At 41.8% G+C, this 15,476-nt stretch overlaps 1 protein-coding gene across 5 annotated transcripts in view; it reads right to left on the bottom strand.

The window, feature by feature from the left end:
* Positions 1-15,476, bottom strand: part of col14a1b (collagen, type XIV, alpha 1b) — a 188,057-nt gene that overhangs the window by 167,965 nt on the left and 4,616 nt on the right. For 3 of the 5 annotated variants that reach the window (XM_085790906.1, XM_085790907.1, XM_085790908.1), the window contains exons 4-5: positions 9,766-9,882; positions 1,419-1,562 (exon numbers count right to left, since the gene is read on the bottom strand). The exons of the other annotated variants lie outside the window; for them this stretch is intronic. In XM_085790906.1, coding sequence (XP_085647032.1) covers positions 1,419-1,562; positions 9,766-9,882 — 261 coding nt within the window. The remainder of the gene's footprint in view (positions 1-1,418; positions 1,563-9,765; positions 9,883-15,476) is intronic. 5 annotated transcript variants of the gene reach the window in all.

Below are 15,476 nucleotides of genomic sequence, written 5' to 3'. Positions count from 1 at the left end.
TAATGAAGGGCGAGGAGAGGAGAGGGTTAAACACGGGTGGTATATTCAAACAGTCAATCAAAAAAAATGGGAAAAAGTGAGGGAGAATAAAGAAGCCTTTGCTAATCACTATCAACCAGAAAGTGTTACCATAAACTATTGTAAAGTAAAAACTTATGAGTGGATTTATTATTTTCATATATATATAATCTTTATCTATTAAATTTTAAATCAATGAATCACTCAATTGAACCCTGGTATCTATTTGATAGCTGATCAGCTCCCATACTGATGTTATGCAGAAAATTAAAGATCATTTGGAGGTTTCGCCCTCGACATCTGCTATTGAATCAGGTGGACTGCCAATGACGCAGTGAAGAGTTTTAACATTCTGTATACTTTGCTGCTACATAGACAGTGTTTCTTCATTCAGCAGTGCACCAACAAATGTTGTGTTATTGGAGCACAGGAGATCATGAATATGAGGACACAGTAATGTTCCTGCATTTCTTCAGCTTTGAAGAGCAGCGTGATTCTCTAACTGCTGAGTCAAAGGACTTTTCCACCTCACCACGAGGACATTTCCAGAGGACACACCTGTGGAGTTCTGCATTAAGAATCCTGTTTGAATGCTTTGTGTCTAGGATTTGTGTTTTTCCTGAAACACACTATGGTAATTAATATCAGCAGGTTGCCCAATGTCAGTGACTAAAACAAAGTAAACAATGCAGTTGGCATATTTCTGCATTCAAAACCACAGCGGGGAACTGATGTGTGCTGCTGCTGTTGTTGTTTCTCTCGCCGACGCCGTTTGAATTCTGTCCAGCTTCTCTCGGCTCGTCTTCGACTCCATCCTCCACCGACCACACAGCTTAAACAACGTCAGCCAGGCAGACGGCAGACGTATCGCTCAACGATGGAGGCCGGCATTAGAAAACGTGCACACGCTCAGTCACATAAAACCGCTGTGTCGCTCCTGTGGCCACACCCCAATCAGTGATGTCACAGCAGGAATTCTGCCAATCACAGCTGATGGGAAACACACGCTGGGGCATCAGTGATTGGAGCCAGACGAGCAGCTTGAGTCGGTTCAGCATCGCTTTTCCGTCGTGTGTGATTCGACGCGGTTTCAGCCTGCGCATCACAACGGCTCAGACTCACACAGGAGTTTCTGCTGATTCTGAAGTCAGCATGCATCTCGCACACAAAGAGAAATTCTCCAGGTGTTTTTCTCTCTCTCATCTCCAACAACATTTGAAAATAATGGTGCATCACTCAGCACAGGATGTTATTGTGATTTCTGAGCCAGAGGCATGGAGGGAGTGATGAGGAAGTAAGTCACCGCACAGCGATGTAAACAAAATGGAGACTGTGGAACTGAGCTAGAGGTGAGATTTCACCTGAAAGGGAAAGCAGATAATTACATTAGGTTCTCTTACCTTCATGTTTTGCCTGAAGAGGTTTGCTCTCCTTTCCTTTGTTGACAGCAATGATTCTGAAGTTGTATTCTTTGGAGGGGTCATAATTCTCAATGATGAGTTTTGCTTCCTGCTTCGACACCTGGAAAACCTCCTGCTGTCCACCTGTTCAGGGGTAAGAGAAGAACAAACTGTCAGTAGCTGAAGCCTGAAGTCCACACAAGGAGATATTCTGTAAGATTCATTTAATTATACATTTCATGAGGGAAAAAAAACAGTTAATGATGAAAAACAAACCCATGTCAGCGTCACAAACCAGTTCATATAGAAACAAGGCAATACTTTCAAAAGCTGCCATATACAGAAAAAGGCTGGCTTTATAATTGAAGCATCAACTACTTAACCATTAGACATCAAAACAGACAATGAATCCATCCTGCAAACTGATTGTAATGAAGGTCAGAGGCTCTTTAAGAAGATTACTGTTAATCACAATCAAAACCGACAATCAACGCCAACATTCTGCTTTAAATATCTTCCAAAATACACAAACACAAATTTGGTGCCGCAACAGCTTGAAACATATGAATAATTTCATTCCAAAGTACAAACCCTCCATTGTTTTTTTTTATTCTACTTCCATTGTAACTTCCTCCCATGTAATTAAAATATCTGCTTTGGGATAATTTACATTGTCTGGCCACCTTTCACATTCAGGGCTTCAATAATAACCATGTAATTATGTTGACATAAATTCAATGCAGGCATTCACAACACCTGTTTTAACAGCAAAAAGGTATCCAGGGTTCACACAAAGAAGTTTGAACTCCAGCAGCAGAACTTTTGTATCATTGAAGTAGCAATTAAACCCGCTGACTCAACCCTGTGGGTCCGCTGTTGCAGGCATTGTTGCAGTGTTACGGAAATACTGCTGAGTGAAACTTCAAAATCACTCAACGGCGGTGATTTAAAATGCGACAGCCATTTTCTGTTCCATACTTGTCCACATATCACAACCCCTGCTGTTTATAAAAAATGTTTTCAGAAAAATCTTTTACCTGCTGTTTGTTTCATTCCCTGACATTACATTATTGCTGATTTGCCAAACATTATATACAGTATTTTAATGTCTGATACAGCATATGATGTCCAAAATTTAACTTAAGTCCAGCAGCAGAGAATTAGTTGTTTTTTTTCCACCACTTATACATACTAATATATATCAATGCATGTATGGTGACATTATGGTATAGTAGTGATGTCTAATTTTGTAGGGGAGTATTTGAATATTTCTAACCCTGCTCTTCTCCACTGTGTTGCAGGGGGTTGTAGGTTTGGTGTACTGTAGGTGAAGTGGTATGAATGAGACATGGGACTGGGTTGATGTCTCGTTCAAGGACCCTACAAAAAGTCTGCCGGTGAAGACACTTGACATGGTGGAGATGACATTGATGACACTTCAGCTATTGAACAATCTCTCAAACCACCGCATCAGACTATCATTACACCTGTGAACCTTATGTACACACTACACACTGTCATATAGCTTCAAACTACCTCCAAACCTGTGAAAATGATGATCACTCAAACTGTCCAGTAGAGAAAATGAACTCAGAGAAGCCCTGTGGCATCAAAGACTGAAGAGAGGAGAGGATTGATTAACTTTATTAAAACCAGAGGTGGACACAACTCATCACAGCAGCAATGATCAGAGACAAACAAATAATAATAAAAAACAGTAATAGGCTTAGGCTAATAATGTGAACAGAAATATAATATGAAGTGGAAATGAAAGTCACATAAATCAATCAAGTAGGATAAATGTATTTGGCTGCCAAGATAATTTGCTTGGCTGCAGAGCAGCAGACAATTTGGCAGAAGTCAGCAGTTGACTGACTGAGAGGAGCAGAGTCTTAGAGAGTCTGTCATGTCCACAGATATTGACTGAGGAGTCCAAAATCATCAGAGTAACAACTGCAAATTAGTTTAAAAGTTTGATGGGAGCCTTTTTTATGAATAAATTCAATTTGTCATTTTGCTTTCTGCTCATTTTTCGCCTTTGCTGCTGCAGACACGATCAATAACTCTTCCTAAACTGTCAGTTATCAAAGAGGCGTTCTTTATGGAAAAAATGATTGATCGAAAAAATCTAATTTCTGCCGTCTGCTGCAACAAAAATGTCTAGCAGAACCAAAACGACACACAATGCCTTTTTTTAAAAAAACAGAAAATAGTTCCTAGGTCTTCAATAATAATCTGCTTGTCTTCACAACCTGGAAGTAAAAGCTTCAACTAAACTTTGCAGCTGTTTACATAAATTAACTCCATTAACTTCCTCACTGCTTCTCCACCTCCATCACACTCATACCAGCAGTCCACAGCCAGAAGATGATCACTCCTGTCATTCACGTCCCAAACCTCAGCCCAGAGGGCACACAGCCATCCTTCCACTTCCAGTTACTTTTTGAAAATCACTTTTTTTTTTACTCCTGTTCTTCAAAACTAAGCACTACCCAAAGGCAACATGTTGCGGAGCGAGTTGTGTGGGCATGTCTCAGAAATGAGGCCATCATGCTTTGGTGAAAATGTCAAGCCCATTTGAATATTTGAAGAAATATGAAAAAAGGCAGTGAAGTTTTCTACTTTGTGAGGCTGCCGCATCGGAGAAGTATGTACATTATCTGTTAAAAGAGAAATTGTTCCAGTGGTTAGAGGGTACTCTGAGGCATAGAAAAAAAAAATTGTTCCCAACACCGAAGCAAACCTTCAGCTTAGCTGGAAAACGACCAAAGAACAAAATGAGGGCATGTTATTCTTTGACAGGAGCTGCAGATGAAAAGATTTTGTGTGGATCTGTCACTCTCCCCCTACCTTACCTTTTATATCCAACATTCGTCTTTCCATTTACTCTATCTACGCCTCTCTAACTCTACCCTTCATCTTGCCCTCCAGTGTCTCCCTTTTCATATTCTTGTGTCATTCTCTCCATCCCCGCGGCTCTCCCTCATGGTGTCAGGGGGATGGCTGCCTGTGCTTACTGCATCTTATCTGACATTTTCTCCATTACTGTGATCAAATAGACAGCCCAGCCACCCCAGGAGCTACAGGTTTACTCCGCCACTGGCTGACAGCAGCAGTAGTGGCAGAGGTTGACTTCACCTTCAAACTTCAGGCAACAATAGACCGCTGCATCCAGCAGAGCCGAGGGAAACGAGGCAACGCCTGTGCCTCTGGTAAAATACTCAGTTCCCAGTCAACGACAGCCTGAGGAGACAAGTGGAGCCAGGGCAGTTTAGGTACTTCACAATAAGTACTACCAACGTTATTTCATCATACATCACAGTAGTGAGGCTACTGATGGGCTTGAACTGAGAGTCACAGGTGGGTTGCAGGTCAGATCTATAAATGGACCTCTTTGGGCCATTACTGAACTAAATAAACATTTGTATTTGTTGAGTTAAGAACTCAGCTAAGGGCCAACAATATGGACAAAAATCATCACTTGATTAAAGCAGATATCAGTGGCACGGCCGTTTCGGCTAATGCTGTGTTCAAGGCAGGCTTTTGAAACCGTAAGTTACAGCTTCAAGTCACAACTACGACTTGGTAGCGTTCCAGGTAACCCGTAGCTCGTGTTTTTACCGTCCTGTTGTCTGTGAAAGTTCCCTATAACGGCCACTCGTAACTTCCGACCCGTGAACTCGTACCAGATCGAACTGGTATGACTTCACAGGAAGGAAAAACACAAAGTACGAGTTTCCTTGAACGCACTGCAACAGTCCGTTGTCATGGATACATGACAACAACTTCCATTCATACCAGTCATACGTGCCTGACGCGGAGTGATAGCTTACGCTGTGATAAGGCTTTAGAATAGTAGCCGGTTAACAACCAATCAGATCGCCGGATTTCACCTTTCCGTTTTATAATTCATCATACATCACAGTAGTGAGGCTACTGATGGGCTTGAACTGAGAGTCACAGGTGGGTTGCAGGTCAGATCTATAAATGGACCTCTTTGGGCCATTACTGAACTAAATAAACATTTGTATTTGTTGAGTTAAGAACTCAGCTAAGGGCCAACAATATGGACAAAAATCATCACTTGATTAATGATAACCGTGTTGTCAGACTGACAGTTTGGCAGCAGTAGTGAGCAGTGATGAAAACACCGGGCTGAGACACTAATCAAGAAAAATGCCCCAGAGACAGCCTTCTTCAAACTTTAAAAGCTCCTTAAATATGTTCTGTGTGTCGTCTTTAACCGTTCATTGCAGTTGTGCGCTGTGCAGACACGACCCTCTATCATTTATATGTTTGGATCTGCCAGCTTTGATAACAGTTTTCACCAACCGTTGCCTTGGGGAGACCGATTAATATGTTGTGCCAACCTGTGAATGAATTATTGCGTACAAGTTTGATATGAAGCCAAATACAGAGGACGATGAAGCAAAGACAGACAAACAAGGCCATGTCCCCTATATTAAATAAAACAATGCACCATTAAAAGAGGAGAAGATGTCTGCCTTAAAAGGGTTTTTAAATCTTTTTTGAATACAACATCACTTGTAGGTTTTAGAGAGCCCTTTAAATGCATTGAGAAAGAATAAATCAGCATGTTTGCCAAGTAAACACTGTGGAAATAGATCTTTCTATAGAGGCTGTCAATGAGACTTCCAGTGTGGCTTTAGCTATTGGCTGCAACCCACCACCTCCTGCCAGCAGTCAATTATGACTAAGTACCAAGTACAGTGGTACAGTGGGGACAATTGAACTATTTCTTCCCTCCTGATCTAGTAACTTATCAAAAAATGATTTCTTATACTAAACCCATTACTGTGCTGAGTGTTGAGCTCTAAGGCTCTAATTTCGTGGCACAGCACAGCCGGCGCAGTGGTAATTTCACTCAACTAACTCAACACGACGAAAAACTAAAAACGAAAAACGAACAATCATCTCTCTCAGCCAACCACAAGCAGCCAGATAGTGAGCATATATTCGCCATCTCTCATCTCAGAAAATTCAAAAGAAAAGAGAAAAAAGATTCACTCTGTAATGCGTCCTTTATGCTTCTGATTTCATCCCCGTTAGGCATGATATTTGTTTATGTCTGTGCACACTATTCATCTTTGTTACACAGGGTTTAAATAGGTTACTAAATGTGAGCTACTTTATTAATGGAAAAAGGGCCGGGATGTGTTTTCTTTTACTGGGCAACGGTTCTCATTGTATCAGGGCAAAACCTGATTAACAACTAGTAACCTCCTCCCAGACTACATCTGCTTCATCAGCCTGTGGAGTTCTGTTTGCGTTATCATTCAAACATCAGTTTCCTCATGGAAAATGTTTGGCCATCTGGGGTTGCTGTCTCCTTCGTCCATGTCGAAATATAAAATTACAAAATTGCAGTGCACCTCGCCCGCTGCGCATTTAAAGGTGAGGAGAGGAGCTCATTTGATTGGTGAAGATCTGACTCGGCTGTGTTAAATCCACTCTCTCCTCCCTCTTTGCCAATTGCACCGGCAGGAGTGACGGAGGCGGGACAGAGGAGTACTTGCGCCGTGCAAGAAATATGCAAAATGCACCTGGACACGCCCCGTTGGTCTACACCTGGTCTACGAAACTAGAGCCCCTAGTGTCCCCACAGTCCACCTGAATGAGTGATACTTTCCCTCTCACCAAACCCTGAGAACCTCTTTAACTGTCCTCTAACTCAGACTCTCAACAAAATGAATCCTTAAAGCTTCCGATCATTAACGGTTACCGGTGCACAGAAGTTTTGCAGCATCTGCACATTTCCCCACAGCATTGAGAAGTCTCTTTGAATTCTCATCTCTTCTTCGGTGGGAAAATTAACCAGAACAGAAGGGAAAGAAATGAAGGAAGAGAAGCAATCAGCTGGAAAAATCCTACAGTAGTCCTGTAGATCAAAATCAAGAACTAGGTCGTAGTTCACTCTGCTTGTTTGAAACCTCATAACAATAAAATAGTGAAGGACACTCAATTTATTTTAATATATTTGATTTTTGACTGCCACAAAAACCTGGGCAGAGTATTTTACACTGATTCTATAACAACTATTCACCCTTTTTCCAAACAATACACTGTCTGCAATATGTGTGCTCTATTTTTTCTGTCCTTTTTCTTATTTTAACATCTATATGCAAATGAGCATCACCTAAAATTAACCTAAATCCTGAGGAAGTGTTGCCATGTGCTTGTCAGTACTGTGAAGTGAAACGGAGCAGTGTTAAATTAGACCACACAAGATTTGAATCCACTGATCTTTACATAAATAAAAATAAAACAATGGCACCTATTTTGATTCAGCCAGATGAATGAGCGTCTGTCACAGCCCACTGAACACTTTCATATTCAACACTTGTTGGGAGAACATGCTGCACCAACACTAAAAATATTTACAGCATCCACAGCCTTCTCCAGCTGTTACCTACCGAGACCTAATTTTAACATCTTTCAAAATGGTTCCCAGTGGTTTAATGAAATCACATTTAAATATTTCTACATGTTTGTGTTGGTGACCAAGAGGCTTTGATGGAGGAGGCTGTGAAGGTTGATGCATAAACTGATCACACTGCAATCCATCACAAAATGAATCCATGAATAGTAACAACTCTGCACAGTCCGTCTTCATTAACCCTTTAAGGTCGCAATCCAACCTACTGTACGACTATGATAATAGATAGTCAATCCACAACACAACATTAATTTATGTAACAGTCATAAAACCAACATAAAATCTACAATATGATGCTAAATTAAGAATCCAGACAGATAACAACAGGCCACACCACATAGAACTGTACTGCTATCCAAAGCAGACTGACAGTGATGGTTTGAGTTTACATTAGAAGTTAGCAGCTCATTAGATTCAGTGAGCTAAAATATATGCTGGCGATGAGACAAATACATGTGTTCCCTCCACCAGAGAGGTCATATTTCACTTCAGAGACTACTAAACCTGAATTGGTGAAGGGACGGTTCATGGGCCGAGGAGGAATCCTGGGCTAGTCATCCTGGAGACTGCTGTTGAGCTGTATTGCGTAATGCTGTGCAATGTTTCGAACGTTTGCCTAACCCTTATTAGCATAAATAGGTTACAACCAAGTGGGTTAGTTTTGATGTCTCTGGGAAGCAATCCACAGTCATCTACTCCCAACCCCTCTGGAAAACCAAAAAAAAAAAAAGAAAAAGAAAAAAGAAACAGGAACATGACCTGAAGCCAGTCACATACAAAATGTAACTGTGTTAACAACAATCTAGACCCAAGCTCGGCTCCACAGTGCCACAGTGCTAAAAACGTGTTGAAGCATTCATCAGTAAATCTAAAGGTGTCCTCCTGCAATCAGCCGCACAGTTTCATGGTGGACACCTGAACAGACCTGGTTTCAGTTACATCAGACCCTGTGTGTGGTTACGTGTCTCTTTCTCTTCAGAGTGAATTATGAACCAACACGCAGGTGAAAACCACATAAAAAAGGTTCATTTGTTCTCCCTCAGGGGAAGAGGTTCAACTACTGCACTTCTCTGTGCATAACTAGAATTTTTGTTCCACCAGCAAAAGATAAATGCAATATAGTTAAGATGATTTGTGAGCAGAAAGTAGCTGTATTAACCTTCATTCTGTTTGTCATTCTATAGGAAACCCTGGGTATGGCTTCTCCTTTCATGACGCATCATCCTGCTGGAGTTACTGCTGAGGAGCTCGACCATCAATCAATCACAAAGATTGTGCAGCTCGGCTTCCAGGTGTGAATGTGGGTAACTGTGTGAACACCAGACAGGACAGTACAGGAGAGGAGGGTGAATTCCTTCTCAAATTGTTCTGGATGAACCAAGTTTAGACTATGACGATTCTGCATTGACCAAAGCTCTTAAACCAACCTGGAACAATCTTCCAACAGGAAAAGTCGAGGCCTTAAATAGATCGTTTTTTGTTTTTTCAGTTCCAGTTTTAATTCTGAAGAATTATTTCTCCTTATTCTGGGAGAGCCAAGTAAAAAGCATGATGTAAGGTCACATCAAATACTTTAGCAAAACGCTTGCAGCCAAAGAACCATAAGTCCTTCATCTGGATCCTGATTAAAATCGAAACAGATACTCGTGCTGGGGGCGATCAGTTCATCAAATGACAGCTGAACCTGTTTGTATGATTTTGAGAACGCACACTACAAAATACAGACCCTGCAGTGAAAACAGTTCTTTCTTTGTCTTGAAGGTAAACGTTATCAATAATGAAAAGACACAGCACTCGGGGAGTCGAGATGAAAGCTCAAGTGAAACCACATTTCAGAAATCTAGACGACAGTATTTTTGACCACTACTCGGGGTCAGTGGAAGGTCTTACCTGGTTGAGTGGTGTAAGTGACTTTGTAGCTCTCAAACTCTCCTTTCGGCTCTTTCCACACCACTTGCAGTTTGGTGGGGCTCAAGAGTTTGGCACGGAAACGTCGCGGTGATGAAACTGGACAGAGACACAACGAAAACGCACAGCTTTAGACAACAACTGTTAGATTCCAACAAAATGTAAATATACAAAATTTTGAATGAAGTGATGAATTCATAAAATATCCCTGTCATGCACCATCATACTCCAACACTTTTATGTCAATATTAGAAAAACCTCTGTCATCATACTATATATATTAGTGGATCACATCCATAACACTGGAATGAGTTCAATTCTGTTCAGTCAGTGCTGGGTAATAAAAAGACCAATTTTACGCAAACAGCTTAGGCTTAGAGTTTTGATTGAGGGATTGAAGGACAGATCTGTTCCTGCTTTTCAACTTCTAATGCGCTAATGCAACCTTATGTTGTGTCAAGCTGTCGAATAAAGTTGAGAGAAATGTCTTTTTTATCCTTTTATAGTCACATTCAGCATCACCGCTTAGGATGGTTTTTGTTTTTTTTTTACAAAAATGCAGGTTGGACAGAAATCTGCTCTCCCTCCGTTTAACTTCTCCGCGGTCATTCATCCGCTAAGCACAAAACACAACTGTGACCGAGTTAAGTTAGATTGAACTCCCTCCAGAGTTATGGCGGTGTAGAGCCAGTCGCTCCATCTGTGTTTTTAAACAGTTAGGAAAGGGGAGAAAAAACACAAAGGGGGATAAATTGCATTTCATCCAAGAGGGGAGGATAGACATCAGAGAGATTAGCTTGCACAGATGTCACATTAAAAAGCAAAGTCCCATTCTCCTCCTCTTCCTCATCCTCATCTTCCTCATCTATTGACAAGCCGGCATTGTGCTCGTCTCTGTGGGTACACGACAGGTTTTCTTCTGTGTTCCACTTACCGTTGGCATCAAAGCAACGCCCCTGCCTCTCATCCTGATTAGTCGTTGGCCTTGTCAGCCGCCTAGAGGCCTACCACCTACTTTTCTCTCTGCATCCAACCCTTGTATTCATTTTCTCGAGCTTGCACTCTGTCTCATCTCTGTCTCCTCGTGTGTCCTCGTCTTTCGCTACATATCTGATCCCTTCCTGTCCTGATCTTATTGCCTTTCATTTCTTCTCTTTCTGCATCTCTGCTTTGAAATTGTCATCAGGGGTAAGAAGAGGATGAGGAAAAAGGAGTGAATGTGACTCCCTTTTAACTGCAAGGAGAGAAAGAACAAAGGACACCAAAGGGAAAGGCACTGGAATAGCATGTGTACTATTCCTCTCCTGTCCTCAGCAGGAGTGTTAAGATGTACAACATAGACTGACTATCAAACTGAATATCCAAATACTCTTTACAACGGCCTCAACCTGTGTATAAACCCTCAGAAAAGTCAACAACACTGTGTGCATTGAACTTATAGACTACTAAAAATATGATCATAATGTTTCGCTCCACACTTGTGTAGTGTTGTTGTATTTTCACATTAAGATACGAGTTAAAACACTGGAACAAGGCCATTGTAAAGCAATTCAATGCCAAAAACCACATTTCCAGGGTCAACAACCACAACACCCCATCATTTCACACCAGCAGAGCCAAATCCCAGATTAAAAAAAAAAAAAATACACATCTCGACACATTCCAAATCTAATTTAGTTAACTATGAAAAAAGAAAAGCCAGGGGGTGGAAAATAAAATATAAAACCCACAAACTTGTGTGTTTGTGTCCTCATTATGAGGTAAGCCATCTGCTGCCGCCGACTTCTTTAAATACCTACACAATGATTGACGCTTGGTAGAGCTCTGATGCTCTGCAGCGCAATAAACAAGGGGCTTAAAGGGATGGTTCACCCAAAACAAAACATAATGACTTTGGAAAATGCATCGTTTACAAGGATTGTGAATATACTTTGAACAAAATGTCCATATGTTGTCTGCCCACACATGGCAATATCACTGTGCGTGAATGTTTGAACATTAGCAGAGGGCTTTTTTGTAATGTGCCGCTCCGTGTAAACTGTCAGTTTTGTTGAAAATGACGCACATTTGAAGAGAAAGTGGTTGTTTGCTTCCACTTTTCAGGACCGATTCAGCTTCTTTCCTGAATCTCTTTTCACAATGGAGGATTAAGTCGATCTGATAAGACTTACCACCAAACACCTCTGCACTATTTTGGGTGAACCACCTCTTTACGCACGTCATTATCTGCAGAGAACTCCTCATGTAGGTATGCAAAGAAACTTGAGTTCAGCACTGGGAGGATAATCCTGATTTCAATGGAGAGAATGAGAAGCCGGCGCATTCAACAGCAGGCAAATATATTTATATACAAACACACATAAGGAATACTGTACCAATTATCTCACCAACCTGGGGATGAGAATGAGGGCTGCATGGGATTTCGGCTCAGGCTTTAGTTCTGTCTCGGAAACAAAGGACATTCTCTCATCTGGAGAGAGCTGCTCAAATCCCAAATGATTCGAGACGCAGATTTCGCACCTCTGTTTGTAGTTGAAATGCGTTGATTTTGTGTTTCGCATGTGCTCTGCGCACCCATGTGAGCGCATCTGTATGTGCATGTGTGTCCATGAATTATTTACGATGGCCCAGGACTGGAAGCAAGTGTATTACGGTGTGAATGTTAAAAAAAATCTCAGTGCACCTTATTCTGTATAGCTTTGGTGTTTTTTTTTTCTCTTTCTCTCTCAGTATCTTAAGAAACCTGCCAGTTCCTTTGCAGCCAGTCACACACACATAGTCGCACACTTCCACACACACACACACATACATAGAAACCCATGGATCTTCACTGTGAGATTGTATTCTCACGCAGAGACAAGTATTGGATGCTGAGCAAACAGCCTGGCGAAGACAAAAGGCTTCACCTTCAGACGTGAGAACTTAATGCTCATCTATTTTTCCTGGAGAATCTTGTGCAAACAGCAGAGTCGACGGCTGCTGATCGTGAAGAAGTGTCCGTCACGCCCACGGGCGGTTGTGCAACAAGTCACAGTAAAGTTTTAAATGCATCTTATCATCAGTGACTGTAAGCGAGGGAGGATCACGGTATAGGAAACTCTGATCTGCAACAGGGAGCTTTGAAGTGAGCTGTAAAGCATCGATGGAAAGTTTCCTCAACTCAAAGTCACTTTAATTTTATAGCTAGCTGCCAAGAACAGACCATCTTAAAGGTGCAAAACAGAGCAGCAAATTATTATCACATTAAAATTCACAGTTCAGTGTAATTGCAACTCTGCATGCCGACACCATGGTGTCAGATCTGAGGGGAAATCTGTGTCATTGCCTTATAGCACAGAACAGATAGAGGCCGCTGTCCTTGAAGAGGCAACTAAAGCTATAGCTTTCAGTTTCTGGTGCTGGAGGATGTTATAGAGAGTCAAACACTGCTGGGAAGAAAAAAAAACCGACACGTTTATATTCTTCATGCCAAAATTCAGTATAATTTGGAGATCCAATTATTTTTCTATTTCATACACTGACAATTTCAACCGCTGTCCCCACGGCCTCTGATTATATTCACTGGAATGTCAGAAGCCCACTGAAATGAAATGGTGACCTAGAAAAGGTACCACCGAACAACACTGACATTTGACCACATTCCCCTTTTGCCTATTTCCCCTCCAGGTACAGAAACCTGCAGACACTTCTTTCATTATCTCTGCAGGCAAGGAAAAACACGAGAAGCCTTACACAAAGGCTGAGCTAAGCCAGTGAAGTCACTCTTTGACCTTTCACCTTTTAAATAAGGATTTCATGACAGGTGTCTGTTTAGAGAGTAATTTAGGACATGGCTAAGTAATTACTAAATAACAGGCTGAGTCCTGCTAAACAGAAAGGCTAGAGGCTCGATCAAAGACGACGCTTTCTTTAATTTAGATGTCCGGATTCTTGTTGGCAAAAGATTTGTGCTCATTCATCAGCATGAAGCAAATTAATTTATAATAAGTCGGCTTTTCATGTTCCATTTCATTTTCTGTTTTGCTTGAAAAACTTCTCGCCTCATCTGACTCCTCCGAATTTGACAGAGCTGAGGAGGAGATTTGCAGTGGAAGGTCTCCAAGGCGATCATAACTCCTCAGCTCTTCCTGGGTCACTGCTGTAGCCCAGACTAGCACACTATGGCCTCTTCACTGAGGAATGTTGTGGTTGCTTTCAGTTTCTTGAACTCTATCCCAAATAAAAAAGTTACTTTCTTGCACCAGTGTCAGGCTGTACCTTTACTGGGCCAGTTTGAGTTACAGACGGACTGGTGAGCCTTTCTTAAGAGGGAGAAATCATCAGGTCAATTAAGTATCCCTGATTAATCACTGAGCAGGGCTCCAGTCTGACTTTTTCACCACTCAATGCTGCAAGAGGCGTCCACGTCTATGAATATATTAAATAAATGCATGAAATTATATTACTAGATTTCAGTAATGAGGTACTTAAACAAAAAAATTAAAAAACACTGCAACGCTTGAGTGTGACAATAAGGGTAACCATCGTAACTCATTGTCAAACCTGCCTGTTCAAACATGACCCAATAGAAGAAGCAGAATGGTGAATTTGTGGATATTTCTCACTCTCACTCTTATTTGGGCACTGAATGCTACTACTTCTATACTACTTTTACTAGATTCATAATAATTACAGAGGAGCTATGTAAGTCCGGTCTCTTTTCCTCTGTTTTGCTAACCCTCCTCCCGGCCCATGTGCCATGTTCACAACGAAGCTGGCGAGAAATCAATCAATAAAGCGGTAGATAATGTTATATATCGATGTTTCGACGTGTATCTGTGTAGTCTTATCTGTCATAAAAAAGAGATTACAGGGGGCGGTGCGTGGCGCAGTGGGTAGAGCGGCCGCCCCATGTAGAGGCTACAGTCCTCGCCGCAGGCGTCCCCGGTTCGAATCCCGCATCGGGCAGACCTTTCCTGCGTGTCATTCCCCCTCTCTCTGCCTCCCCATTTCCTGTCTATCTCTACTGTCATCACTATCAAATAAAGGCAAAAAGCCGAAGAAAAAAAAAAAAAAAAAAAGAGATTACAGGTTACGGGGCGCAGAGACGAGAGCTGGGACACCGGGGCGGCGGCGCTACAAGGTCGGTTTTCAGCCAAGAGACGCAATAAGTGACACGCATGTGGAAGGCAGAGAGCCTTTGTTACAAGGGAGAATGGTCCCTTGTAACAAGTTAAGCCATTTACATGTATTAAACCATCACAATTACTCCAAAGCTGTTCAATTAAAGCAGAACTTTGCAAGTCGGCCGGAAATAGCTCGCTCCTTCGTTGGTTTCTCTTTTTTTCCCTCTCCGGAGCTCCCCCACAGTTCTGGGAGGCACATGTCACTGTCGTAAAACCTCGCCGCCGCCACCTCCTCCACCCCCCCTACACGTGCTTGTGTTTACTGCTGTTTGCTAAGCCCTGCTAACACCGAGCTAACGCTAACACGGCGCTAAGGCTAACACACAGGAATAAAGGTTCCAAAACGCGAAGGTGTGTGTGTGTCATGATGTATTACATTATCTTATAAAAGACCCATGGTGTGTGTATCTGTGTTAGCATTAGCTCCCCGTTAGCCACAAGCTGAACTTCATCAGTAAACATTTCATGTTTCCATGGTTTCCTCCGACTTTCCGAACTCAAGGTAAAAATGTAGCATAATTAAGCTAC

Source organism: Trachurus japonicus, chromosome 11, assembly GCF_045865225.1.
Source record: "Trachurus japonicus isolate A0001 chromosome 11, Traja_1.0".
In the NCBI taxonomy this organism is placed as follows: Eukaryota; Metazoa; Chordata; class Actinopteri; order Carangiformes; family Carangidae; genus Trachurus; species Trachurus japonicus.
Note: the sequence above shows the minus strand (reverse complement) of the source record. Positions and strands in the feature narration are given on the sequence as shown.